This window comes from Apiospora kogelbergensis (genome assembly GCF_038363985.1).
Source record: "Apiospora kogelbergensis strain CBS 113332 chromosome Unknown utg000006l_segment0_segment0, whole genome shotgun sequence".
Classification (NCBI taxonomy): domain Eukaryota; kingdom Fungi; phylum Ascomycota; class Sordariomycetes; order Amphisphaeriales; family Apiosporaceae; genus Apiospora; species Apiospora kogelbergensis.
The window spans coordinates 2,958,967-2,985,966 of NW_027117423.1; the positions used below are offsets into that span (position 1 = coordinate 2,958,967).

General features: G+C 53.5%; 9 protein-coding genes across 9 annotated transcripts; 5 read left to right on the plus strand and 4 right to left on the minus strand.

Moving 5' to 3' along the window:
• Positions 1-639: 639 nt before the first annotated feature.
• Positions 640-1,785, plus strand: PG998_009784 (uncharacterized protein; the record flags this gene model as incomplete). The annotated part of the gene is made up of 1 exon (XM_066876600.1): positions 640-1,785. One exon carries the CDS (start codon positions 640-642, stop codon positions 1,783-1,785), a length of 1,146 nt encoding a protein of 381 aa, XP_066728756.1.
• A 4,474-nt stretch (positions 1,786-6,259) lies between these two features.
• Positions 6,260-6,935, plus strand: PG998_009785 (hpt domain-containing protein; the record flags this gene model as incomplete). The annotated part of the gene is made up of 3 exons (XM_066876601.1): positions 6,260-6,274; positions 6,356-6,528; positions 6,677-6,935. 3 exons carry the CDS (start codon positions 6,260-6,262, stop codon positions 6,933-6,935), a joined length of 447 nt encoding a protein of 148 aa, XP_066728757.1.
• Positions 6,936-8,040: 1,105 nt separating this feature from the next.
• Positions 8,041-8,667, plus strand: PG998_009786 (kinase A anchor protein; the record flags this gene model as incomplete). The annotated part of the gene is made up of 1 exon (XM_066876602.1): positions 8,041-8,667. One exon carries the CDS (start codon positions 8,041-8,043, stop codon positions 8,665-8,667), a length of 627 nt encoding a protein of 208 aa, XP_066728758.1.
• Positions 8,668-9,462: 795 nt separating this feature from the next.
• On the plus strand, positions 9,463-11,117 carry PG998_009787 (uncharacterized protein; the record flags this gene model as incomplete). The annotated part of the gene is made up of 3 exons (XM_066876603.1): positions 9,463-10,234; positions 10,307-10,516; positions 10,582-11,117. 3 exons carry the CDS (start codon positions 9,463-9,465, stop codon positions 11,115-11,117), a joined length of 1,518 nt encoding a protein of 505 aa, XP_066728759.1.
• A 2,553-nt stretch (positions 11,118-13,670) lies between these two features.
• Positions 13,671-14,537, plus strand: PG998_009788 (uncharacterized protein; the record flags this gene model as incomplete). Its single annotated transcript, XM_066876604.1, has 1 exon — positions 13,671-14,537. The coding sequence occupies one exon, from the start codon at positions 13,671-13,673 to the stop codon at positions 14,535-14,537; it is 867 nt and encodes a 288-aa protein (XP_066728760.1).
• A 2,400-nt stretch (positions 14,538-16,937) lies between these two features.
• Positions 16,938-17,607, minus strand: PG998_009789 (uncharacterized protein; the record flags this gene model as incomplete). Its single annotated transcript, XM_066876605.1, has 2 exons — positions 16,938-17,376; positions 17,564-17,607. The coding sequence occupies 2 exons, from the start codon at positions 17,605-17,607 to the stop codon at positions 16,938-16,940; spliced, it is 483 nt and encodes a 160-aa protein (XP_066728761.1).
• A 168-nt stretch (positions 17,608-17,775) lies between these two features.
• On the minus strand, positions 17,776-19,368 carry PG998_009790 (uncharacterized protein; the record flags this gene model as incomplete). Its single annotated transcript, XM_066876606.1, has 3 exons — positions 17,776-18,614; positions 18,670-18,775; positions 18,841-19,368. The coding sequence occupies 3 exons, from the start codon at positions 19,366-19,368 to the stop codon at positions 17,776-17,778; spliced, it is 1,473 nt and encodes a 490-aa protein (XP_066728762.1).
• Positions 19,369-19,932: 564 nt separating this feature from the next.
• On the minus strand, positions 19,933-22,193 carry PG998_009791 (Hsp70 family protein; the record flags this gene model as incomplete). Its single annotated transcript, XM_066876607.1, has 5 exons — positions 19,933-20,265; positions 20,444-20,972; positions 21,028-21,279; positions 21,337-21,936; positions 22,003-22,193. The coding sequence occupies 5 exons, from the start codon at positions 22,191-22,193 to the stop codon at positions 19,933-19,935; spliced, it is 1,905 nt and encodes a 634-aa protein (XP_066728763.1).
• Positions 22,194-23,764: 1,571 nt separating this feature from the next.
• On the minus strand, positions 23,765-26,208 carry PG998_009792 (Sporulation protein kinase p.t1.c1; the record flags this gene model as incomplete). The annotated part of the gene is made up of 2 exons (XM_066876608.1): positions 23,765-25,972; positions 26,032-26,208. The coding sequence occupies 2 exons, from the start codon at positions 26,206-26,208 to the stop codon at positions 23,765-23,767; spliced, it is 2,385 nt and encodes a 794-aa protein (XP_066728764.1).
• Positions 26,209-27,000: the final 792 nt, after the last annotated feature.

Genomic DNA, 27,000 nt, shown 5'->3' on the forward strand with positions numbered 1-27,000 from the left:
CGATGTAACGGAATCGGGAGTGATCGGACGCTACAAGACCCGCGGCACACAGCTGGGAATGCTAGAGAGAAAAAGTCGATATGGTGTGACCCCTGGTTCGATGTGTACAGCACCGCAGCGCCGTAGCATTGTAGCACCACAGTGGCTCGAGTGGTTCGGTGTGCGAGGCGGTAGGCGGGCAAGATGCGGGCAGGGAGGGGGCGGCCCAAGCTTCACCCCGGTTCTGGAACTAAGACTGTGTCGAAGGGGAAGCTTTTGCAGATTAGAACCCCTGCCTGTGATCGCCCAGGGCGCCAGGCCGGCTAAGCCTAGAAGGTGCCCCATCAAAATCGACTGTCTTTTCCCCAGACTCTCCAGTCTCTCCAGTCTCTCCAGTCTCTCCAGACTTTCGAACTGGGCTACAAAGTAACCGACTTGTTCTCGAACCTTGATCTGTCCCCATCTTCACTATCAAATCACTATTTGGCTGTTTCAATGTGGATTCGTCCTCATTCTGCAACTCCATTCTTGTAACACTTCGTATTCGCCTTTTTGTCCCAGCTCGACTTGTGCAGTGCAGTACGACAAGTACGCGAAATACACGTAGCTGTTATACTACTACTACTACCTATTTGCACCCCCAAGGCCCTCTTGTTCACCATGGATGTTGCCTATAAACAGCACGCCAACCAGGCGCGCCGGAAGAACCGATCTTCTACAAACTTGAACCATTTGACACTAGCCCCTCTCACTTCCAAGATGCCTCTAATGGACCACGACGCTTTACCCGACGACCTGCCCGAGTTCGTGGCCTCCCCGATCCACTACACCCCATCTTACCTACAAGGCAAATCCGCCCCGACCACCCCACGTCTGCTTGCACGCTCGCCAGCACGGACGGGCTCCCGGAGCCGCCGATCCTCGATTCATGCTTCTCAGACCGATGCCTTGCCTAAGAGTAAGTCGACGACGCATCTAGCGGCAGGAAGGCAGCCTGGCGCCCTCTCGCCCACGGCGAGGCGTCGTTATAAGGACGAACATGGGCTCAGCACCCAAGATCGTAAGGACAGTGACTGGCTGCTTCGCGCCGGAGCACTTATCAGCACCGAGACCCGCGAGTCCAAGGGCCAAGCCTGGCTCACTGCACGCATCAGCTCTACAAGTCTCACGGGGCTGCGTGATACCGAAGAGGAAGCCTATAAGCGCGAATTAGCTCGAGAGAAGGAACTCGCCAGTAGACGGGGAAGCCGTCGAGGAAGCTTCACAGCGCCCGAGGACGCCGTGCTGTCGTTGACGTCACCAAATAGCCGCTTGGGCAGCCGTTCACATAGTAGGGTGGGCAGTAAATCCATGCTGTGGACTCCCCATGACCGGCAACAGCAAGATGAGGGCTACTTCGTCCACCACGAATTCGCCACGGCGGAATACGTACAAGGTCCGGACTTTGTAAGTCTGGACGAGAAGCTCGAATCCATCGAAGTGGACACCACGCGGGCAGATGAGGCGACTGTACGGAGGCTAGTGAAGCGCGGGAGTGCTGGCATGGGCTCCTGGATGGGCAATCTGATTGGGTTTTCCCTCTTTTCCGTAGAGGAAAACGACGAAGAATCGGACGATGCCGAAGACGACGTGTCCGATGCCGAGGAATACGAAAGCCAGTTGGGCCGCAGCCCTAGCGCCGGGCATCTAGAGGATCTCTCTGCCGCTCCAGAAGCTCGAATACCCCCGCCAAAGGCGGATGAAGGGGCCACTACTTGGCAGGATGCTGCATGGCTGCTGAGCGTCGCTTCCAAGGTCTTACTCTAAAGCATGAGACAAGGCGGCCAACTCATTGGTTAAATGTGGTTGATGTTGAGATCCGAAGGATTCCACATGGCAGCAAGCAGCCGGACATGGGAGTTTGTTCGCAAAGACTTGTATTGATTGGGCCCGCACAGCTGTCGGTGTACATTAATAGTAATTATGGGCAAGTCGTTTATCGAATGTTGTTTTAACTCTTTAAGGTGGGAATGTCTGTTCGTCATGGTTGGAACGGCCGTGTAAAAATAGAATTAGGCGATTGGCCAAGACTCCGACACCATGCACACTTCAGGCAATTATTGTTAACCTACCATATCCGTACTGCTTACACAGGACATTCACTAGAATCAAATCAAGCCGACCTGTACCACCTTGTATCTGACTGTATTGCTTTGTATTCCACATGAGCCACGTGATTTGTAGCCTGTAAATGATCAGCGGTCCGATAGGTGAATGCCGGATTATATACATGCAACCAGGCTACCCCCTGCCCAGTCCAGTAAACGCATTAGACGAGGCTGCATTTGCTAACGGGTAGTGAGCAACTAGCTGGGCATGACACGCGAGACGCGAGCAGGTCCCACAGGGATAGAAAGTGACTGCTCCTGTCACCTGCGGGTTGGCTGGAGGACCGAAGAATAAACCACCTGCCACGCATGGATACTTGGTATGAAATAGAAAGCAAAAAGACCACCTCTGTGATACGCACGGATGGCTAAGGGTTCATGTGCGGGGGTCCATCAGACACTACACAAAGTGGTATGTAAAGTAGGTCGGCCGAGTCCGCAACATTGCTTACCGACATGAAGTGACGAAAACAGGTTTTGGGCGCTGTTATTGAACCCACAGATTGATGCTGCATTAGCCAGCAGCCAGCTGTTGCGGCTCTCCTACATGTGTCAGGTATGTGTTGTCTGCTGTCTGCTAACAGTATGCGGTCAGTTGTTAATAGTCCCCAGTTTGGGTTGCGATCTGCGGACCTTCAGTTCAAGGGAACCCTCCACCAACGATGCCCATCAGGCCATCATCCAAAACTAGCGGCATCGTCGACGCCGAAGGATCACACAGCCGGCCGCGATGAGACATGTGGTAATGAAAGGGGGAACGCACCTGGCTGCGAGGCTGAGTACCACATTCTAGCACTTCACTATGGCCAATGATATGCCTATTATCCAAAAATGCGTCGTGCAAGAAGCGCGAGAGGTATGTAAACTCCCCTGCATTTGCTCGGCGGAGTCGGCGGAGGAGTGTGAGCTGCCCGCCAGCCACAGGAGTCGTTACAAGCTGTGTGGTTTGTGTAGATATGAGCATGCTTTGTAGATTCCAATAAAGCACTTACAGGGTTGATTCTTCTAGGCCAGCAGGCCAGCTGCCGCTCTAATGGTCGTTGCATGCATAGAAGGAAACAGCAAGGCCGTAGAAGTAGTGGAGCAAGAGACAGCGCTTGGGTGCCGGCTTGCCGGCAAAACACCATGGCCCGAGCAAGAAACAACCAACTGGAAGACATGGGTTCTCGGTGGTCTTGCCCATCCATACCTCTCCTATTGGGAGGACTGGACCATGACTCGTCGTCGGCGTGTTGTTTGTCTAGCATGAGTACACTAGTCGCCCGCAAGCGAACATGGTGTAGCTCATGGCCGGACTCCATCTCTCAGCTCTCGCACAAAGAAGGTTGATTGCTAGCGAGCAGCGAGATAGCTGAGCTTCAGGTCATCTAAGGTGTATGGCCAGCTCGCACTGTATACCTATCTGGACCCGGACCCCTGGGCTTCTCGGCTTACTTAGCGGGACGTGCTACGGGTAGCGCCTATGACGATTACTCTATCAAGCAGTATGACGTCGCGTAACGCGCCGGAAGGCCTGGACCCTCCCCACTGAAAACTAGGTGAAGGAGCATAGAATGCCTGTCGATGCCAGGGTTCGAGAAGCCGTCGGGAGGATATTGACTGGCTGCGGGATAGACGTTTGTTAGCTATCTCCGTAGAATCTCGCGGAGAACCACTCCCGTGCAGAACCCGTGGTCCAAGGCGAAGTGCAGTCCATCAAATCTCACCCGGAGCAAGGCTCGCGGATGCCCGCTTGCATGGTGCGCATGCACAGAGAGTCCTGTTTGGCTCGCGGAATCAGGGGGTTTTCAGGGAGAGCTTTCCCGCCTGGTTAGTGACAGACCCTAGGTTGAAACTCTCAACTAGTCGTTGTCGTAATTTCACGAACTTCTCCAGGGCCTCGCGTAGGCAATAGCAACAGCCGTGTATGCGCTCTCGGACACACTTGCAGAGGTGGCATGTATACGATTAGCTCTTCAGTCTACCTGCGACGGCCTTGGGCTTTGGTGCAATGTGCATTAAGGGCTCTCTGGCGAGCACCAGGCCGTAGAAAAGATATTGTAAGGGCGTCACGGCGATCTTAGTGAAAACGCCAAGGATCCATACGTATCCTTGTGCTGTGCGAGTTGACGGAACCTATGGCGAAGGTAATGCATGCATCAATGCAGTAGTCCAAGGGAAACAGGGTGGAGTGTCGATCACTTGACGTCGTTCGGAGGGTTTTATGTGAAAATGATGCTCGCGGTGAAGGTTCAGGTCGTCAGGATAGCTTCCCGTAAAGCCGTCGACCCCGTTCCATGGTCGATCCATTCCAATGACCAAAACGTTTGGCGTTGAACGGATCAGATGGTGAAAACCACACTGCCACATATGGGAAGGTAAGTGAGTGGTGAATTGTACAAGGGATATCCGTTGTCGCAGCCAGTGCCGAAGTGCGTGCAGGAGCTCGCAACGGTTAGCAGCTCTCGAGTGGGCCGAGTAGGTTGAGCGTTGACTATGATACTCGAAGGTGAAAGTTTTCAGGGTCACCCAGCATTGTCGTTCCTCACTTTAGACCGCCTTGTTGGTCTGCTCCCCGGCGGATAGTCCCCAGAAGGAAGCCCACATATCAGAGGTCTGTAAACATAAGAATTTTCGTAGTAGTAGTGGTAGAGGTCTGTAGGTGGTCTGGATGAACGCGGTTAATGACCGAAGGAGGGGCAACGACGCTTTTCTTTTTCTGCCCCCCTCTCCCTCCCCTCCACCCCTCCAGCCTTCTTCTTCCGACTGGAGACCAGGCATGACCTGCCTACTTGCCTATATGGATGTAACCTAATGGTAGCCCCCGGTACCTCTGTCCAGAAAGAAGCCCACCACCACCAGTCCAGATAACAGCATACTGCATCCATCTGCATACTACTACTACACCATCCTCCAGACGTCAGGAGGTTTGAAGGGTCCTCCTCGTCCACCCCTCGAACTCATTTCCAGGGTCCTGTCAGTTCCGGCCGGGTTCTGCGCCTAAGAAGCGGTTCGAACGCAGTAGCAGCAGCATCTTTTACTCGGTACCTCGAGGTACGTGGTTGTGTTGATTTGTATGGAGTGGTATTGCTGCAAGCCTCCTATTCCCCGTTACATATCCGGTGTCCTGTCGTTGACTTAGAATGGGTCATTAGGTGAGCGAGGGAGTGCGTGCACTGTAGGTTAGTGAGTGAGGTAGGCAGGATCGATGACCTCGCTCGACCTGCCTAGCCAGCCAGTCAGTCAGCCAGCCAGCCCATATGATTCTATTCCGCCTTTGGTTATGTCCTTCATAACTTTCCCTCCAATTTCTTTCCTCTCTTTGCTCCCACGTTCATCCTTTCGTCACCTGCAAGAGCCGGCAACAGCCCAGTACTTTTACAAGCCCATGCCAACATCAACCTACCTTGGACACCCATCCCCATTTATTGCCCTGTCGACCTAGCCATCCTTTCATCCTCGTCCCCCTCATCATCCCCCTCTCCAACTATTTGTAGACGTGATTCATTTTATTTCTCTCTAGTTCCGCTCTAATCAAAAATCAAAATCGATCCGAGTTGCGGCTTAAGGCAAAAACGAGGCGAACCCATATTGAGACTACCCTTGGCCTGGCCCGACTTTTCGTACTGTGTTGTGTCCTGTCTGATAATCAACAGAGCCAATCCTTGTGCACTTGTCATTTTGAACATAGCAGGTAAGGCACACACACACACACACAACACACGCACACGCACACCCTCACAAGCACGCTCACACGCCCGCCCGCAACGCAACGCACACACGCAATTGGGGGAGTGCAGGACTATTATTTCATTCATTCACTATCGGCCCCACCCGAGCCTTTTGTCTCGTCACCTATCAAACCCGCCGCCTCGGGGTGTCCTCTTTTCCACATTCATTCCAAGACTAAAGAAGTACTTGACGCTTATTTTCCCCCGTTGGGAATACACACTGGCTTTTCCCTCTAAACCGAAACCATCTTCATCCGTCGTCGACTCCTCACTACTGTAGGGTTAGCCGCCTCCCCTTACCACTACTGTCGGCTTTAAGTCTTGTAAACAGGTGCCCATTTTCCAGACCTGGTTCTGACCCGCGACAGATTCTAGAGATCTCGCAAAATCACTCACATTCCACTCATAGTCAACCAGGCAAACATGTCTTCCGACAACGTAAGTGAGACACTGAGCGACCAGGCTTACCATATATAACTCATTGTTGCATGGGCGCTGACCCAAGCTTGGCCGACGCAGCATGACGGAGGCGACCCCAGCCTGGAAGCCCTTGGGGACGCCATCGACATTGTGACTTTTGGTCAGATCCTGGAGATGGACGACAGTGAAGACGACCGCGAATTTAGCCAGTCTATTGTTTTTGGCTTCTTCGAACAGGCCGAGGAGACGTTTGACAAGATGGATGAGGCCCTGTGAGTTTGGCCCACAACCCCGAGAGTGCCAAGGAGAAAGACTCTAGACCCTGTGGTGACTTCCATAAGCCGTCCTTTGGAACACCCTGTGCTCGACCCCTGCCCGCAACAAGCCGTGACTGACTGCTATTGTCCTTTTGTCCAACAGGGAAGCCAAGGACCTGGAAGAGCTGTCCAAACTCGGCCATTTTTTGAAAGGATCTTCAGCCACTTTGGGATTGACCAAGGTCAAGGATAGCTGTGAGAAAATCCAGCGGTACGGGAAGATGGAGAACGAGGACGGCACGCCAGAAAAGGATGAGGAACTTTGCCTGTCGCGCGTCACCGATACCCTCGCCAGTCTCAAGACCGAATATACAGAAGCTGAGACCGCGCTCAAAAAGTTCTTCAACGCCTCTGAGCCGTAAATGGCAAGCGGGCAAAGCTAGAGACCAGCCATGGACGTTGTCTGCACTGCGCGATGCCTGCCCAGGCTATCCTCTCCCATGTGCGGCGTCGAGAGGGAAGGATGATTGCCTGGGTGGAATCGTTGGCGGCAACTGCAGCTGGCGTAACCCTGAGGAAATCCCGAGGGGCACCATTTCAGTCAACAACTGTTCTGGGGTGGAAGAAATCGACGATACCCAAACTACTTTTTCGCCTTGTTCTGTTATCGTTCTCGAACAGATCGTATCCGGGTCGTTGTGTGAAATCGAGTATGGTGGGACGAGGGCTCTGTACTGTGCGCACAGTATGTCACTGAGCGTTGGCGACGAGGCTGCTTCATCTTATATATAGAGCATTCAACAAAACACAGCATACAGGACTTTGAAGCTAGGAAAGCTTACTACTGTTGGATTAAATACACTCCTTTTTACGATACTCTATTTATGGATATTCTGCAAAATGCGTGCCTGGCAGACGATGACGCGCGGAGGCCGAGGTGCATATCGCGTAAGTAGATGCGTTTGGCTTTTGGGGCTTGTCACAGTCGGGCCTGTGACGACATGTTTTTTCCCCTCCCGCAGGTCTACGTCATCCCGGAAGCATCGATTAGTGACGTAGCCCAGAACCCTGGCCAATGTTCCTCCATCGCCGTTGAGAAGCTACGGCTAATTCAACTGTTAGATGTGGTGTGACTTCTGCACTGGCATCCAATTACTGCCCAGAGTTGTCTGATTGACATGAGCATCTATCCGGCGGAGTGTCCCGACTTTGGGGCTCAATGCTATGACGCGAAATCGTCAGTTCTGTAGGTCCCAGGGGTGTGGCCTCGTGCACACCCGGAAGCACTAAACGTCCAGGGCAACAAATGCAGCTCACTGGCCTGACTCGTACTCCGTACGCACAGCGAAATCTAATTGGGTTGAACGTTCCTCGCACATCAGCCACATGCTCCTGCCACAGCCAGGTTTCTAGCGTGTGTGTGTCAGTCAGACATTGCGTGGCAGTTCCCGGGAACAAGATATTGCGCAACGTTCACCGACGACAATCGCATGGATTCTACTTAGAATACGCCAACCCAGACTAACGATGGCCCCAAGGCCTCCGCCGACGCATTTCCTCTGCATCCCGCTTGTGAGCAGCCTGTCCCGCCCGCAGCTCGCCTCGGCTCTGGCTTCTTTTAGTTCTGATGTGACCAGCCCTCAGAGCTTCGGCGTCCCGGCGGAGGCCATCCGGCCCGTCGGGACGTTGCATCTCACTCTGGGCGTGATGAGCTTTCCCAAGAACGAGGGGCTCGACAGAGCCACCGAGCTGCTGAAGACGTTGGTCCCCAGACAGATCCTTGGGAGTATTACAGGGCCGCAGCAGCAGGTACAGGGACTTGAGAGCAACATCCAGGACAAGGACAAGGACAAGGATCCACCCAAACCCCTGCCGCAGCAACTTTCGGTGACTCTAAGAGGCTTACACTCGATGCAATCATCCCTCTCCAAGGCGGCAGTGCTCTACAGCCCGCCGGTGGACACTGATGGGACCCTGCAGAAGTTCTGTGAGAGTGTCAAGCAGACCTTCCAACTGGCTGGCATCATGGCGGAGGAGGAGCGCCCCCTACTTCTGCACGCAACCATCTTGAACACCATATATGTCAAAGGAGAGAAGGGAGGGGGAACAGGCCGCCGCCAGCAAGGGGAGACGACGCGAACGTCTCACCATTGACGCCCGAGATATGCTGGACAGGTATGACGATTTCACCTGGATGAAGGACGTGCCTGTGGAGAAGATCGCGATATGCCGGATGGGCGCCAAGAAACAGGAAGACGGCGATGAGGCGTACGAGGTGGAAGCAGAAATCGATATGGATAACGGCCAATGAAGTATACAATACATACGCATACGCACACACATAGTAGCTCGGGATTTCCAGCTGGGAATCAGCCTATCGTTATCTCGTTATGAACTTGTACTACACTGCATGCCATGAGTCCCATCATTATCTACACACCCAAGCGGACAAACCGTCATTGGACGGGTCGGACCGAAGACCTATCCCGCTCAGCCCTACGGGATATACAACTACCAATGGAAAGATGACGCACTCGGCACTCGGGGTGTTTGTGCAAGACTCGAATATAGACTTCTGGCTCGTGCTCAGGTACGTACCTGGACCCTTGGATTTGAGACCAGCCTTAGCCGGATTAGCTTCTTGCTGCCGCATCTGCATGTCAGAAGTCAGAAGCGAACAGGTCACCTAAACTTCCCTATCTCGCCATCCTTCCTCGCGGATCTTATGGTCTCCAGGCACCCACTTCTTCGCCTCTGTGGCCACAGGTAGCCATTCCCGGAGATCCCACGCGACGAACGACTTCTTGCCGGACCATGTAGTGCACCAATTGAGGAGGGAAAGCAACACAGTGCCCAGCCAGCTACAACTAGCTTCTCTCGTATTTGCTTGACCACCCCCGAGTCCCGAATCCCGAGTCCGTTCTTCCCGATCCGAAACTGGCGCAAACTATGGGCAGCTCGGATAAGCGGAGAGGCGGCAGCGGTAGCAGCACCACCTCTCATGCCAATAACAACGCCTTGCGCTCTTCCGCCTCGACGTCGCGGAGTAGTAACAGCAGCAGCGTCATCGCCCCGCCGCCGCGCGCGCAACTCGGTTCCCGCCCCTCTTCGCCCCCGCCTGGCACCGACAATGACGGCGGCAAACCCAACCACAATAGCGGCTCGCGAGGCGGCAGCGGGGGCATCGACTCGGATCGCATAAGCATCGCCAGCACCATCAGCAAGGAGAACAATGCCACGATCGCCGCCAGGGAGAAGGAGGCCGTGGCCGCCCAGCAGCTCCGGGAGAAGGACGACAGGATCGCCGAGCTGCAGCGGGAGCTCGTCCAGCTCGAGGCCGAGTTCGCGCGGCAGGTGGAGCTGCTGTCCCAGAATGAGAGCGAGACGGCCGCGTTCTGGCAGGCCAAGCACTCGGGCCTGAACCAGCAGTTCCTGCGCACCGACACGGAGCTGCGGCTGCTGCGCGCCGAGGTTGACGTCCGCGACGCCGAGCGCGAGGAGCTCAAGGAGGGTTGGGACGTCCTGAAGCGGGAGCTCCGCGAGCGCGACGACGAGGTCCGCCGGCTCCAGGCGCTGAACCGGGGCCTCAAGGAGCAGGTCAGCACGAGCACGCGCGCCTACCACGAGCAGACGAGCGACGACCAGTTCGGCGACGACATGGCGCGCTTGGGCAACGGCTTGCAGAACTGGATCATTGTGCACTTTCGCAAGGCCAAGATTGGTAAGGAGAGGCCGCATCTGGGGGGCTGCTGTTTTGAATACTCTAGGGTCTTTACTAACAGTAAACCGGCAGATTTGGCAAAAACCAGTCAAGCTGAGATGGACGAGCTCGCCAAACTTGTGCCAATGTACGCAGAGCTTGCACCCAAGATCAAAATCCACTTGCTACAATCCATCACGTCAAGCATACTGGTAGACGGCATATTTTCTCAGTACTTTGTGGGCCTATCGGAAGAGCAGTCTTCTAAGTTTAACGAGATGGAGCGCTACCTCTCGACGACGAGTAGGTCCTTCTTGTGCGCAGTATGCTGCTTTCCATAAGTACTATTCATGAGGGCTCACACACAGACGCACGTATTGCAGGTTCTGACGAGACGGTAAATCAATGGCGCGCCATGACGCTCAACATGATAAGAAAAGATCCATCGTCCCAGAGTCTGCAGTCCGCGACCGACACGGTCGTGAGCAACATCATCTCGAGGGTCAACCGGCTCCTCAGCTCAATAACAACAACAACAACAACCACCACGGACGCGAGCTCGCGAGATCAGGCGCTCCGCGTGCTCGTCAACAGCGCCGTCGTCCTGTCCCGGCAGCTGGCGGTGCAGAAGGCTGTCTTCAAGGTCACCATGCCGTACATCCTCCCGCACCAGCAGACCCCGTTCGACGCCTCGCAGATGGAAGACGTCGGGGGCGAGGACGAGGAAGACCTGACGGCGCGCGAGATCTGCTGCGTCACCTGCCCGAGCATCGTCAAGTTTGGCGACGAACACGGAGGAAACCCCAACTTCGGAACGTCATCGCCAAGGCGCGGGTGCTCTGCAGTCCCGAGTGACCAGTCTCGTATACGAACTGTTCACGGCATCAGTACATTTCACAGTTAGATACTCTAGTTGTCAAGAAAGGGGGACTGTCATGTAGTTGGCATATTATATCCTTCAAAGGTCGTCAATATATATACCCTAGATATATTCGGCAGGGTTCTAACACTGCTATTTGTAATATCACTCGTGGAATCCAACGCGCTTTCTAATACACATACAGGGCTGGCTCAGTGCACTTGTGTAAGAAATTTAAGGATGCTCTCGCAAATCGAGTGCGTGGTTATGGGCGTAGTGATCTTTGAGGAACACGAAGAGATGAGAGATTCGATATTGGCCAACTGCCTAAAAACGCCGTATTTACACGGGAAATGTACTTCAGGCGAGCCTGCTGCTACTTATGCTACCCTAAAGATGACCACGAGGGGCAGTGGGGTGCATGATTTGTTTGTGTATAAGCGCACGATTACTTGGTGTGCGTGTATGGAACATGGGGGAAGACAGTCAGACAAACAGGCTGGAGGATTGGGGAATCGAGGAAACCCCAAAACATGAGGCTCTGCCATCTACACAGGCTCCCATGTACCCGAGGGCGCCATCCACACAAGGGAAACGCCCAATCACATCTGATTGCTTCGTGCAGTCGCCACCTCCCCAGGTTTTGACCGCCTCTGCTGCATGTGTCACCTGTAAGAATTCTATAGCCAACCCTCCATCGAGAGCCAACACTGCCATGTTCCAGCTGGCGAAAGAGCGGGATATGCAACACTGGCAAGCAGGTTACCTGGCACCCCCGAACTTGGAGTTGCACACACGGCAGTAAGCCAGTGATGTTCGCATACTGCATATTTAGCTTAGCCGGGTCGGCAATTAATATAAACAGCTACCTGGTTATCAGATACCGCCAGCTAGAAGAGGAGTTAGTATTCGCAGTAGTGCGCCACCTACCTGTCTATACAACGCGTATCCGGGGAGCTTGTCCGAGACGGAGATGCGGGCCAACAGTTCCAGACAAGCCTACAAACGTTGCTGACACACTCGTCATCCCTCTCATGCAAGCGAGCGGACTGCGGCACGAGCCGTTGGCATATGGGACAGGTCCATCCAGCTCGCTCTGATTGCCCGTTTTCAGATGACTCTTCAAGTCTCCGTAGTATGGCGACCGGCAGAGCCCAACCCGCCAGTATGCACGGAGGAGTAGCGTACGAGGCATAGGATCAACCGACGTCCGGGGCAGGGATCCAAGGAACCACACGTCGTACGGGCATATCAAGCGCTCACCCCACTTGGGTTAAGACCCGTCCACGCCATCTGCCAAGTCAGCCGTGGGCAGTCGTGTCAAGCATCTCCGAACTGATACGGATCGAGGAGGGGTCGAGGGTTTGGTTGGGTGCCCAATATTAGATAGAGCATCGAGAACTGTAGCCGAGGCCGTGTGGTACCTTTCCAATACGCATACGTCGTCTTCTGGCCGACTACTGCAAGCAGTGACTTTTCTTGCATGCTCTTGGTGTTTTGTAGGCCGTAACCGCCATTTGGCAACGAGCGCGACTCTACGCCATGGCAGCGTCGGGAGCTTATGTTTGCGGCACTCTCTCTGCGCCATGTCGTAAAATCAAGAGGCATAGCAATAGCTGCCGGTGCAGGGATGGCGACGGTGACGGTGACGGTGACGGTGATCTGTTGTGTTAGCAGGGGCGGGAAGGAAGCATGAAGCAAGCACGTCAGGTTGGGGCAGCTCCTTGCAGCTGCAATGCAGTGCATGCTATGTATGTACTGGCATGAGTCAAATCGGCTGTAGATCATCATCGGTCCAGCATGTTACGACGTCTCCATGCTTCTTTCTGCTCAATGACCGACCTTGGCTACCCAGCGGTTCGACCAGATTGACAACCAAATCGGCGGGTATCGACAATCGCTGGTAGACTGGCTGCTTGGAATAAGCACGGGAAAGATGGGCGAATATTGCGTTTCCCAAACAATACGCACCCTTGGATGTTGCGATTGTCTCTCAAGCGCAGGGGTGGCCGTCAAGATCTTGGCCACTTGCCTGAGGAGTGTGGGCTGTCGGATGGTTGTATTAACGAATGAGAAGGGAATCCTTTGCAGCGAACCCCCTCAAGCGCCGGCGCCCCCTGCACGTCTTTTGAGATCAAAAGATCAATCTGCCGGCCTGTCGGTGCAATGAGTTGTGCCATTTTCATCTGGAAACGCATCAACCTGTGTATTCCATCCCATCCCCTGACCATCTGCTAGGTCTGTTTGCTTCCATCATTTGGGCGTGCTGTTTTCCCCTTTGCAAATCGAGTTGAGCTGGAGATTGCGCATCTCACTGTGCAACCACAGCAGCTTTAGGGAACGCCGGGTATATCAGCCCACATACCCCGCCAGCGACGGGTTTCCAAGTATAAGGGTTACGATAGCTCTTGATCTCCTTGATTGCGTTTCCCTGGCCTCTGCCCCGAAGTTTGCTTGACTGCTGCTACCCATCAACCGTCTGCAACGCCCTCCTTTGTGGACCGCTTTATCGTCCTCGTTTGGGTTATTGCGACAACATACCCCCGCTAGCCACACAGCTCGAAGCTCGTCGCACCGATCCCGGGACATCGCTTCAACATGCCTTCTGACCTCAACGCTGGGGAAATATTTGCCTTCTTGGCAGGAAGAAATGGAGACGAGGAGCGCTTCTGCATTTGGAGGAATCAGACATCGCTGTTTGATTACGACTCGACTTCAAGTGTAGACCTAGACCTAACCCGATACCACATGGACTTAGCACCTGCTGCCCCGGCTTCGACAAGGAGTGGAAGTACGAGCACGACATCCACGAGAAGTGCTTCGACAACCTTCTCACGGAAATCACACAGGTCGCACTACACCGCTGCGTCGTCTCCCCCACGCTCCGTGGCGCAGTCGGTGTTCATAGGCAATGCTACGCCTAATCTTCCGCGTCCTGTACTCCCGTGTGAGTACGCACGCCTTGGGTTGTGTACCGCAATCTTTGGGCCCGATGAGACCCAGATATGGTGGGAACACATCGCAGGCTCTCATCTCCAGTGGGTTATGCCACACCATTGCATTTGCTGGTTTTGCGACCAAGAGTTCTCGTCGAAGGACATTGGCGTCGACCCGAATGAAAACTTCACCCTCCGACTGGAACACATCAGAGGACATATCATCGAAGAGGGGTATACCGATAGCGATATGCGGCCAGACTATTTCCTTCTCGAGCACATGTACCGCCATGGGCTTCTTCCGGAAATTCACTACCGACGAGCGCGTGAGGTTGAAGAGGGGCCTAGTACATCCGGCATTGTTGACCACGACTACAAGCCCCCGGAGAGAAGGCGCCAAAAAGAACTCGAGTCGCGTGTAATCCATGACAATGGGAAGGAAGACAGGCATCGACGTCGACAAGAGCGGCATCATAGGTCTGGGCTTCGCAGAGTTGTGCACGGCGTTGTAGCCTTAAGCTCAAGTTAACCGACGGCTTCTCAGCCAGCACGAAGTGTACAGGCACATGACCTGTCTGGTGACGGATGGCTTTCTTTTGTCTCCTCCGAGCGGTTCGTCTGTCTGTGGTGCTCCTTGGGATTGTACGCTTTGCTTCAGCTTGTAACCGGAGCTACCACCATTTCGCAGTTCTCGTGGTTTTGAGTGTTTCTTAGGTGCGATTTAGTGTTCTTTCTGTTTTGTCTTTGGGCCTTTTTGGCCTTTTCATGAGTCATGTCCTTCATGAAGAGAAGAGTTATGATGATACCTTTATAGTATGCAGACGGAGTAGGGGGGTTGGAGAATCCTGTGGAACGGCAACCATATTCCACACGTGAGAGGGATCGATATGTTCTTGAGGCATACGGGAGAAAAGAAGGCCTGAAGTATGCATGTTGTAATCGGGCATTCCCTTGAATGTGGTCAGGTGTGGGCAGATTTTTTTGATAAGCGATATGTAGCTTGTTGTGACAGAGTTGATTTGGTGTTAAGAAGGGGGAAGAAGGAGGGCGACATGGGAAACTGCAATCTATCTCAACCAACTCAACCAGAACTCCTTTCTCTCCGTTCTCATTCTCGTGGTGCTTTTGAATTGATTTATCAGCCGGGAGCACAGGTTATCGACCGGGTTCTTTCCTTTTCTTTCTTTCTCATTTTTGCTTCGATTTGCCACTGCCCGTGCTCAAAGCCGACGACGTCGCATCAATTTGATGATGGCCGGCGGGATTGGCCGAAACAGAATACCTATACAATGAGGCGAGCTGCATTCAGCTGATCACATGGCCATTTATTTCCCTTGGCCTATTGTGTCTCATTCGTTCTTTGGTTTTTGGACAGCAGAATAAATCAATTCTCTCACCCTCCCGGCGGTGAAATGGGGTGTTGTCATCGACATTGCTCAGCCCCCTTGTGTGGCAATGATTTCCTGTACGAGGGGAGGCCCGGCGATTCAGCCAATCGAACTCGGAATATGGCACATCGCCTGTGGCAGTCCAGTCTCGGCGTCTCCTTGGGTGGTCAATGGCGTAGCAAATTATCGAACATATGTTCGATAATAGTGTGTGGGTACGAAAAATCGATATCGCCGACATGTGGCGGCGGTGAAAGAGAAGTAGGAACGACGGACGCAGGACTATAAAAGTCTTTTATACTGACTAGGGCAGGGCCGGCTGGCCAGCCACCAGATCATAGATGGCAATTCATTCCAGTTAGTCCTGCAGCTCTTCGTCGCTCAGCCTTACCATCTGCATGGCAAACATACTTTGTGACGATATTGGCCTGGTAGACGGTTGGTTGCCTTATTGATCGCATTCGGTTCGCCCTGAGGAGGCTGGTATACCACACTAGCCGGGCGTAAGGGAATATGAATCCGACCAATGGGACTCAAGATATCCCTGAGAAGGGCTGCATACACATGAAGTTAGGGATAGGCGTCATACGAGGTTTCGCGTGATCCGCATGAAGCCTACAGGTCGCCTCGTGGACGTATATTAACCACGCGGGGGAAACGTGTTCCGGCATCACGGCCCCCATCTGCATGCAACCGCATCATATCAAAGCAACGGGAGGCTGCTGTCAATATAGCACCAATTCGGAATCATGTCGGTGGTAGCCTGTCATGTGTAAGCCGTCCGCGCACTGACACGCCCGAGCTTGCCTCGGGTATACCGACCTCGTTAACCGACCCCTTTTTAAAACCACGGCACCAGGAACCTGGAGATTGCAATATATATGTAGGAGCAGTGTGCACCTTCCGCATCAGCTCCTTGCCGCATAAGAGCGGCCATAGGAAATGTCTCCGTAGACAAATCATATTACTTGACGTTGGTGTCATCTTCCCCTCCTCTGCCGCTTCTGCCTAGAATGGGGCCGCGCCGCGCTCCCGCCCCCGCCCGGGGAGGCTGGGCTGTAGGGAGAGCCGAATGGGTTCCCAATATCCCATAAGCGACCTTTGATGTCGCCAGGTCGCTTTTGATGGTTGCTTTTTCCCGTTTGAGCCTAATGCTGGGGAGTGTGATCCGGCTTGGGCTTCGCCTACCACATGTAATAAACTAATCAGCTCAACGATGTGAGATATGATATGTAATGGGCAGAGGGTGGACTGGGGCTTCCAATTTGATGAACGTCAGATTGTACTTGGACTTGCCGGTAAGGACAGGTAATACTGTAAGAGTGCCTAACTAACCATCTACCCCTTAATCGAGTTGCCTTCCCAGAGGATTGTCTCTCCTACAAGTTACCGAAACCAAATGTCGATGGGCCAACTGAAAAGCTTCTACCTTTGGGCATGACATATGGGGATTGCCTAACCATAAAATACCAGGATATGGCAGTCTTCTTTCCCTCTCTGGCGCCACGAAACAAGCCAGTGTTGCTTCAACACCCCCAACCTTATCTTTGGTGATAGCCCTCTCCCTTCCTTTGGGCTCGGAGGAACTCCTCCCACGTCTCCCCCTTCTTTCTAGTGTGGTCATCATTGTCATCATAATCATCATGATCACCCGCCGCAGAGCTACCACCGCTGCTGGGAAAGCGCCGGTGGTGATGGTGACCGTGGTGGCTGTGGTGGTGTCGCTGCGAAGACCTTCGTTCCGGCTCGGGGTTTTGGCTACTACTGGCACTGACGTTTCCAGCCCTCGACGTAGTGACGGCGGCGTAAACTGGCTCGCTGCCCTTCCGCCCACCCTGAGTGACCCCTCCCCATCTCACATGGTGAGGGGTTTTCTGCGGCTGCTGGTCCTGTCTCTCTACGCCGCCCGAGGAGCTCGAGGTCCTGGAGCCCGTGGGGGTCGGTACTGGAGCTGATTCCATTGGTGCGCCATGGACGCAGCTGGTGAGACGGGGTCAGACGAGTTCGCGGGCGTTGCTGCTGACGTCGTCATCCCCATGACAGAAGAAGAGGAGGAAGAAGAAAGGCTTAAGGGGCCGTTGCTCGACACGTCTGGAGCCTATGTATTTTCTTTTGATTAGCATCACTAGTTACTAATACGAGCCAGAAACACCCACAGATCACATACCGAAGTACTGTTATGTCGGGTCGGTGGCGGCGTGCGTCCCCCATGACCCCAATATCCTGAGGAAGAAGCAGTCGAGGAGATGGAGCTGCGTGGGGGTCCGGTGACCGAGGGCAGCGGGACAACCGGTGCACTACTTCCGTTGACCTGAGCGGCCGCTGGCGCACTGGAGGAGAGTGACTGGTTTACATGCCCCGTATAGTAACGCTGCTGCTCTAAAGCTTGACGATGATGATGAGGGTAAAGTACGCTAGCCGGGCTACCCCCGTCATGGGCTCCGGATGCCACGAGTGTTGCCTGGTGTATCCCGGCCGAGGCCCTGACATGGAGGCTCTTTCCAGCTCTCTTTCGCGATCGAGGCTGCCATCCATGTTGTTTTCCTTCAAGTTATCGTCACCGTCATCGTCGCCTATGGTGTGTAGTGAGCTCGGTTGCACATACTTCCGGTGACTGATCGAGCGCGAGGCCGCAATGAAGGGAGAAGAGTCCGTTCTCTCAGCCGCAGTAGCAGCGGTAGCAGCTGATCTGGGCTCAGGGGTTGTGGCGGGCGCCTGCATCCTACTAGTGGCGGTAGTAGTGGGCTGAGGAAGTTGATGGCGAGTAGACCCCCTTTGAGAAGGGCGAGGCGGCGGTAGCCCTAAGTCGTACATCAAGTTCTCGAATGCACCGCTTAGAAGCTGTTTCGACTTCGGATCGGCACTAGGAGACTGCTGGTTATGCTGGATAATCCTGGACAACGTTTCAGAGCGCGATAACCTTTTCTCCTTGGTATGCTCATCATCGTTCGAGCTACTGCTGATCGCTACTACAATTGGTGGCACATCGGCTATGATCTTCTGGAGGCGGTGGAATTCTGCATCCGGGTATGCCAGGATACACGACATATAGTACTGGGCGAACCCAATGACAGTCAGCGCAGGAGTGAGCGGCGGCGAATGCTCATTGGGCTGGACCAGGTGGTGCTGGCACTCCATGTCGAGCAGGAAATCTGCAATTCGTCCATATGCATCTGAAGCTTTCGACGAGAAGATGCCTAGAGATGAAACAGACTTAGCTACAAAAAAGGGCAGAAACCATCGACAAGTTCATGTACAGGGAGCTGGACGTACTGATGAACGGAAACGCTTCGTCGTCTAGTCGGTATGCGACGTAGAATCTCCGCAACCCATCTGGCGTCATGACCAAGCCATTATCTTCGGATCCGAACTTGCTGATCTACCATCGATTGATCCCCTTGTTAAAAGGAGCCGGTAGGGTCAGAAGGTAGGTAGTCAGCTTACAATATGCCCAGAAAGAACCTTCATGATTTGACCAAATCTGGGAGTAGCGTGACCCTCAGGCGTGAAAAAAGCACCCCATTCAGCAGTTACTTGAGAGGATGCCTGGCATTCCGTTGCTGCATGTCCCAGGCGTTGATGGTCGACACCCTCCCCCTCCCCAATCTGGCTTCTCCGTAGTGTTTCGAGGAGTTCCTCACGGACAACTCGACGGATCTCTGCAACGAGCCCAGCTATGGAGGCAGTGGCCGTAGGAGTGTCATCGTTGAGGTGAGCATCCAGCTGATTAGCATCTCCTGAGCTTGATTTGTCCTTCTTGGCCCAACCAGTGGCAGTAGGTGCCGTCTTCGAGACAGGCGCCGGGTCCGGGGCGGAACGCCTCACAACCGACATCGAACGAGGTGATATTTCACCCTCTTCGGAAACCGCCTGTGTGTGCGTGTACTGCGGTGTATCACCTTCCCAATCCGTGATGGCGAGCTTGAGATCTGGAGCCCCGTTCACAGGCTGCTCCTTTGGATCGGTGGTCATTGTTTATCTGCGTTGTTACTTGCTCCCGGGCAGGGTATTTTGCAAGAGCTTGAATTAATAAACAGAAAGTTATGGGTGATTTGACATGGTGGGAGAGGAGAATGATTATGACTGGGCGTGCTTGACTGATACCGAACGCTTTCGCCATCGGATATTTACCATTTGCGTCCTGCATAGCTCGCGTGGCACTGCAGGTGAAGGCAGCCATGGCTTTTGTGAAGATGCCATAGGAGTCGGGCGGCGTTTCCCCCTGGGGTTTGTGGACCAACGAAAGTCCTCGAACAAAGCCCGCAGCACGACATTTCAGCAGTGTAACACTGAAGCAGACGTAGCGACGGATAGTGAACAGGTATTGTTGGCAGCTTGGCTTATGGAATCATCAAGACCCAAGCCGGGTCCTCGAGTTTCTGTTTCAAGAGATGCAAGACTGATGCAGAGTATAACCAGTAAACCAAGGGTGTAGATCGGCATATAGTTCAAGACTTTCATGTGTACAATGCCAACCACTGTGGGAAGTTGGCTTCTGTTATTATGTTAATGACTATTATTTCTTCTCTCTGCTCGTCAAGAGAAGTCTGCCTCTACTCTCCCATATCGGACTCCGTCAACCTTCAGCTCGAAGCCGAGCCCAGCGCTATCGACAATCATTTCGAGCGTGAAGTCGAGATTGTCGAATTCCACACCTCTGGTCGTCGTGAGCCTTGTGAACAGACTTCTCGGTACGGCGCTGAGGTCCGTGGTTAAGGTGCAAACATGCGCCAGGTCGCGGTTGTACGCGGCTGGCGGTTCATCTGCCTCACACGCTATAAGATCGTCCGTTACCACGAGCGATTGACCCGGACGGAAGTTACGCGTGTAATGGAAGGCTATCGGGGAGAGCGGTGATATGGCCTCGCCCTAAGACATCAAATCCACGTGTCAGTAAGCATATCCAAGTGGCTGCTACGAGAAAATGCAGACCCTAGAAAGAGAGGGCCCCTTTATGATTGCATCTCGGGAAGGGTTCTTGAGACTTTCATGTTCTGGGTGTATCCGGGCATATAAGGACGTGTATTTGGAGTGTACCGATACTCACCTTAGCGATGTGCCACTGCATGCGATCCGACACCATCCAACGCTCCCATAACGGAGACCAGTAACGCTCGCTAACGCTGTGTTTGTCCTCGTCATACACGGTCGCGTAGGACGTACCGTAATGGTTGCGGGCTTTTCGTGAAATGACCATGTTACCCTCGAGACCCCGCAGAACGGCCCCGCGTACCACAGCTGTCCAGGCATAGAGAGGCTGCATCACTTCGATAGAGCCGCTTTCGGTAATGGCGTTTCCGCTCGAGTGGGTTGGTCGTTCCGTGTACGGCGGCGGCGCTGCACTTGTAAAATGAGACTTGAGCCGGCGGTAGAGATAGTCGCTCTGGCCGAAACCTCCTACCAAGACAATGCCGGAAACGATGCCCCCTTTAGTGCGTATTGTATCGACCTGTCCTTGAACAAGATCGCATACTTCCTTGACCACTGGCTCGAATATTTCTTTGATCTGCGCAGGGGACAGTACCAGAAAACCACAGTCGAGGCCGATTTCTTCGTCATCAGGTAAGCCGGGGAAGCTAGGGAATGGTTAGTACCACGTCTCCAATACAGATAGATGTAGGAGTGACATACGGAACATTGACTTCTTGATCTTCGTCCACATTGAAGTTCCGTTTGACGGATTCTTCGAAATACCGCAGCCCCATTTGCCACGTTTTGTTTTTCTTCAGCTTCATCTCGTCGAAGCGGCTAACACCTAGCCGGCTCTTGACGTGTTCTTCAAACCTGTAGTTCAGGAAAGCGCTCCCACATAACCCGCCAGTGCCTACAGCCGATTCTTCAACCCTCAGGGGTTTAAGGGAGATAATCTTGTACGCGATCAGACTGGCAATGTTTGTCAGTGAATTGCAGCACTTCATTAGGGGGTAGAGAGCTTCTTACTCAACGGTGCCTCCACCAGCATCGCACACAATGAAGTTGTCCCCAACGTTGAGATGGTTCGGCTGTATGGCCTTGAGTGTGTAGACGGCAGCAGCCTCGGGCTCACTGATCATCTGAATATCGTCTTGCGATCCCATGCCAGCTCTTTCGGCAGCCTGGAGGGTCGTGTTCTTTGCAGCATCGGACCAGACGGCGGGGCAAGTCAGAACCCAGTCAACCTTGGTAGAGGCCATGAAAGACTCGCCGTATCTCCTCGTTAACGTGTCCATAGTATGTTCGTATACCTGTGTCAGATAGTCGGAGACAGCATCGACTACGGTTTTGTTGTGTTTTCTCAGCTGCGTCGCCGTCTCCTGCGGGCTGACATAGAAAGGCAACTTCTGTGATCGGTCCAAAAAGAGCTTGATGCACCTCAACCGCTGCTCCTCTGGTTTGAACTGAAAGCCCCATTTGATATTTGGTGAGGTCCCTACGGGGGCGGCTGGAGGTATGTCATAGGAAATCTCAGTAGGGACCTTGTCCGATGTGATACCGTTCCCGCCTGGCCATGTTTTGATAATTTCTATGTCATCTGGAGTTGATGCATAAACTGCTGCCACGCTATTTTCAGTCAGCCGGGTCGAATGACGAAAGCCTGGCTTCATGGGATACGAATGTTTTACTCACCCCGAGAATGTGGTACCAAAGTCAACACCGACTATAAGCCGATCACTGACTGGAGCAACTTCGCGCACCGGGCCATTGATGGCTTCGGTAGACGAGGGTGGAGTATAGCCGCTGAAGTAGTTTTGCGAATTGGCCCTGCTTTCTTGGTTTCTCCTACTCGGAGTCGAGCGAAGAGGCAGGCTGAAGCTCATGGTGCCCGACAGACGGAATTGGTGATAGACGTCTTCCAATCGAAATTATACAGCTAGCCAGCCACACGCTCTCTCATACACGCTCTCGAACACACGCTATTGTATTGGAGCACGGGATGGGCGATTGGAGGTGAAGGGGGAAGAGAGCGCAATTGGGGGGTTTGCAACGAATGAAGTAAATCTCCAATGCCAGGTCAGCCCTCGTGGAAGTACGGCAATCACCACACCATATGGCGAACTTGTGGTTGGCGACACAGCCCGATTTATCAGTAGTAAGTAATACTTTGGCGGGGCGAACCGTCGCAGTTCGAGGAAGGAGGGGCGGCGTTCGAATGAATGGAGGTTAGACCGCTCAGGTAGTAAGCATTGGGATGGCACAGCAGAGAGGCTATGCATCCGATGCAATCAGGGTGAGATTATGGTCGCATCTCTCCTCTGAAAGCGGCTTCTGGCATTTATTTATTCCTGACGTCCGAATAAGGGCTGGCAGAGGGCGGTAGTATGTCACCAGGCTGCCATATTTCTCTTGCATTAGTTATTCTGTTGCCTGTTGGGCCGTCTATCTGATGGTACTTACTTACCTACCTTACAGCACAGTCGGTCGCTCTCCTTGCAGCTGGCTTTGGCTTTTGGTTTTTGCAGCTGCCTGCCAGCCCATCAACATGCAGTAAGGCTGATCCCATCGGCCGAGTTCGTTCAACCGTGGTGGATCCTGCAAATGTCACCAGCTCGAGCTAAAGCATCTCGTTCTGTTCCTGCATATCGGCCAAATCTAGAAACGAAATCGTCTTGGTAGTAGCAATTGAATACACATCTCAGCGGTAACCCTTCAATGCACAGTGGACTCGAAGAAGGTGAGAATAAATGGAGTCTAATTGCCTGACTCGAAATGGCGGAGGCGGTGTGTGTGTGTATATATATATAGTAGACATCTCTCTCTCCCTCTCTCCTCTCCCATCTCTTTTCTTCCCACCCATGGAATGGGCCTTGCTAAATTTTTCTAAAAGGGACATCGAAGGACCTTCCTGACAGTGCTAAGAAAACGTCGGCCCTTAACTAAACCAACCATGTGCAACATGCTAGCTTTGTACATCAACTCCGGATATCCTTATCCGCAGTAGTCATTACACCAGATGACGGGATGAAAGCAAGAAAGTATAGGCAGATATATGCCTCCAATCCCACTCCGAAACAAAGGAAATCAACATTTTGGTTGGGGATCCCACGCCCTTTTGTAACCTTCAAAAGTCTATAATTGGGGTATTGTCGAAGGAGGAACCGGAAAATGGCAAGAAATTGGCTCAACTATAAGGGGTATTGAAATTGGTGTGCCGAACCCGAACGGGCTGTTTAAAACAAAAAAAGCCCGAGATCGACGTCCACAGATCAAGACAAAAGACTCGGCAAAAGCATGAAAAGCGAGCGTCGCGAAACGATGATGCCAACCCTGTAAAACCCTCGCCAAAACAAAAGCAAAGCCCCGTAAACGCCGTGCCATGTAGAATGATGTAACACAACAGCAACAACTGGTCGTCGAAACCCCATCGCAAATCTAACAGAGAGCTCCAAGCTCAGAATCGGTTCCCAGCAGCCCATATGCTAGCAGCTGCCGAGGCCGCCCAGTCGTTTTCGTCATAAGGTGGCGTAGGCCACTTATGAGGATCCCGGGTCTTCTTGAGGTCAAGCGGCTTGGGAGCGACGGCCTCTTGACCATCGCCAAAAAGCACCTGGTTGCCATTGGCCGAGGGCGAAGGAGTAGGGTACGGATTTGACAGTCCTACGTTGCTCACAGACTGCCTCAGACCAGGCTTGCCGTCCTTCTCTAGCCGCTTCATCGCTCGGTGCGTAGAATTGAGCACCTCATCGAGAAGCTCGTCTTCCTCATTCGGGTCGTCGTACTGGGGGACGCCGTGACCATTCTGAGCTCGCCGCGTCCGGCTTGAAATGGGGCCAGTTGCACGCGCCTGACCAATCAGATTGTCGACGGAGCGAGGCTGGTGCTGAGGAAGTGAGTGATGCCGCTTCAGTGTGCTGCTAGGAGTCACCATGTGAGTGGGCGGCATCGGAGCATTTGGCTGCTCATGGTTATGCTGAGCGTCCCTTAACGCCCTGTCTAGGGAGTCGTAGTTGTCCACTTTGGCTGGGACAGGTGGCTGTTGGTCGATCACCATAGATGACCGATTACTGGCCCACGGACCGCAGCCAGCTTGGGCTTCAATGTCATCGTAGTTTGGGGACACAGGCGTTTGGTGCCTGCCGGAGAAACGTCGCGCGCGTTTCCGTAAATGGGAGAAGAAGCTTTCCTTGTGAGCACTAGGAGGCGAAGCAAGACCGGAGTTACCATTCAAGGCCCTTTCTGCCTGTTGGCGATGAATCTCGGCGTAGTTGTTTGTGCTTGATGCGACAGACAGCTGGCGTCCAATCTTCTTAGCAGCCTTCTCCTCCAAATGAGCTTGCCTCTGTGCGTGCGAGTCATTGTAGGATGGGTTTCGGTTAGACGCCTGAGCTGTTGCAGTATCTGACAAAGGTGAGATGGGCTTGATGGTCGGTAGGATTGGCATTGGGGCGACATTCGAAGGGCCGTTGGTCCATGTGGTACGCTTGCCATTGGGGGGTCTGGTCTTGTTGGCGGATATCTCGCTGACCGTGTTAGAGTGCACGGGAGGTGGTCTTGATGGGGCTGCTGGAGCTGCCACTTCCTTCGGAGCGGCCTGCACAGGCGCGGGTTCGGTGCTTTCCGATCGACCGATGAGTGACTTCCTGAACCAAGAAGGCTTGGAGGACGTAGGAGTCGAGGCGGTCGACTCCTTTCCACGCCCTATGTCCGATTGCTTGCGACCGAGTATCTTGGACGCGGAAGATCTTGGCCGTAAGGGGTCTACCGCATCAGCGAAATACTCGTGGGCGAGGGCCTGAGTAGACGTCGGGCGGCTTTTTGGGTCCCACATCAGACACCAAGTAACAAAATGGGCGAGGGACGCCGGCCATTGAGGTTGCTGAAGTATCGTGTCCATCGAGTGAGGTGCCATCTTCGGGAAGGAAAACCCAAGTTTGCCTGCGAGGCGTGTTCCCTCTCTCCAATCTCCACCACCAACTCGAGCTCCGGCCTTGTTGTACCAGTTTCCGGGGCTTCCCATGATTTCACACACGCGCCATACCTGATCAACTTCGTTTCCTCCGGGGAATAATGGTTTTAATGTCGCCACTTCTACAGCCATGGCGCCTACTGCCCAGATGTCAACTGGTGCTGAATACTCGCCCGCCCGAAGAAGTACTTCGGGAGCACGGTACCATCTTGTTGAAACGTATGTTGTGTAAGGCAATTTTGAGTGTGTCTCCCGAGCCAGGCCGAAATCTGCGATCTTTACTGTGTAAGTCGGAGGCGTTGAGGGTGGTGTTACCAAAGCTGAGTAACGTCGGAACGAGTTGCTCGAGTCCTGGTGGGATGACGTGGAAACCAAAATGTTCTCGGGCTTGATATCACGGTGGAAGAAATGGTGAGCGTGGATATGCTCCAAACCCTGCATGATTTGGAACAGGACGCTTTTCACGCTGGAGTTGTCGAGTGCCTTGTGATCCCGCGCCTTCATTAGTTGGTATAGGTTCCCTTCCATATACTCCATCGCAATGTGGAGTTTCTTGGTGAACGGATCCAGAAATATGTCCAATGCGGGAACAAGGTGAACATGAGGTGGCAGTGTCCGTAGAAATACCACTTCACGGAGCTCAAGGCATGGGGAGAAAGACTCGAAGGTCTTCTTCATAGTCTTGATGGCAATCTGATTTGCAACGTTAGCAGTCGAATAAAAGAACACACGGAGTGTCAAGGGCAACGTACCACTGTTCCCCGCCGAGCCACACTGGCGCCAGCGGTTCGGACCCTGGCCAAGACGACGCTTCCGAAGCTCCCATCACCAATTTCCTTCAGAACCTCGAACCGATCTTCCAGGGCCATTCCTGCTGAGCTCTGGGATGTATGAGACCCTCGATGGGTTAAATCGTGTGACACCGTCATTGTGGTAACCGGCGACGAGTTCTAGAGGTGTGTGCCGCGGAGGGCGGTGTTGAAACGAAGGCCGGCAACACGATTTGGACCAAAGGCGGGCGAGGTAGAAGGCCAGCGTCTGTCCTTCCCCACGCTTTCGATTTCTCGAGTAGCTCTATGACAGAGCTTTGGATGCGAATCGGTGCATCCAGTTTCGAGATCGAGACGTCAGTAGTATGGTTGGCAGCAAACCAGAATGGGTCAGGAGTCGTCCGGGATAGATGTAACGGTGGTGTGTATGTCTTCGAGCGTTGACAACTAGGACAAGGTGGCTAAAGTAAAGAAACCCGAGATAATGACAGTAAGGAGAAGAAACGAGTAGGATGTCTTTTGATTAAGACGGTGAATTAGGGGACCAGGGAGGAGAGAGAATGGGACCGGATTGTCGGGGTGCGGGTCTTGGTCTGTGATGCTATGCTGGGCAGCAGAGCTTCTGGAAATATTGCGGTCCCTGCTTAGCGCACGAGATGCTGGTCCGGGAGAAAGATCCTGGGTGATACGATACTCGACCACGCGGAAATCGGAGCATAGATGTTCGACAGGAACTATTGGGAAAATGAGTGAATAGGGTAAGTAATCCGTTTTTTTTTGTTTCTGATATGGTTTCTCCGTTTGGGTGGGTTGGCTGTGATCCAACGTGACAGGTATGTAGATGGATGGACCACGATCGCGGTTCAAATGCGAGAGGATGGATACGCGACAGCGGTGGTGGTGGACGTGCAGCAGCGTCAGCTGAAGGGAGAGTAGCAGTGGGAGTAGTAG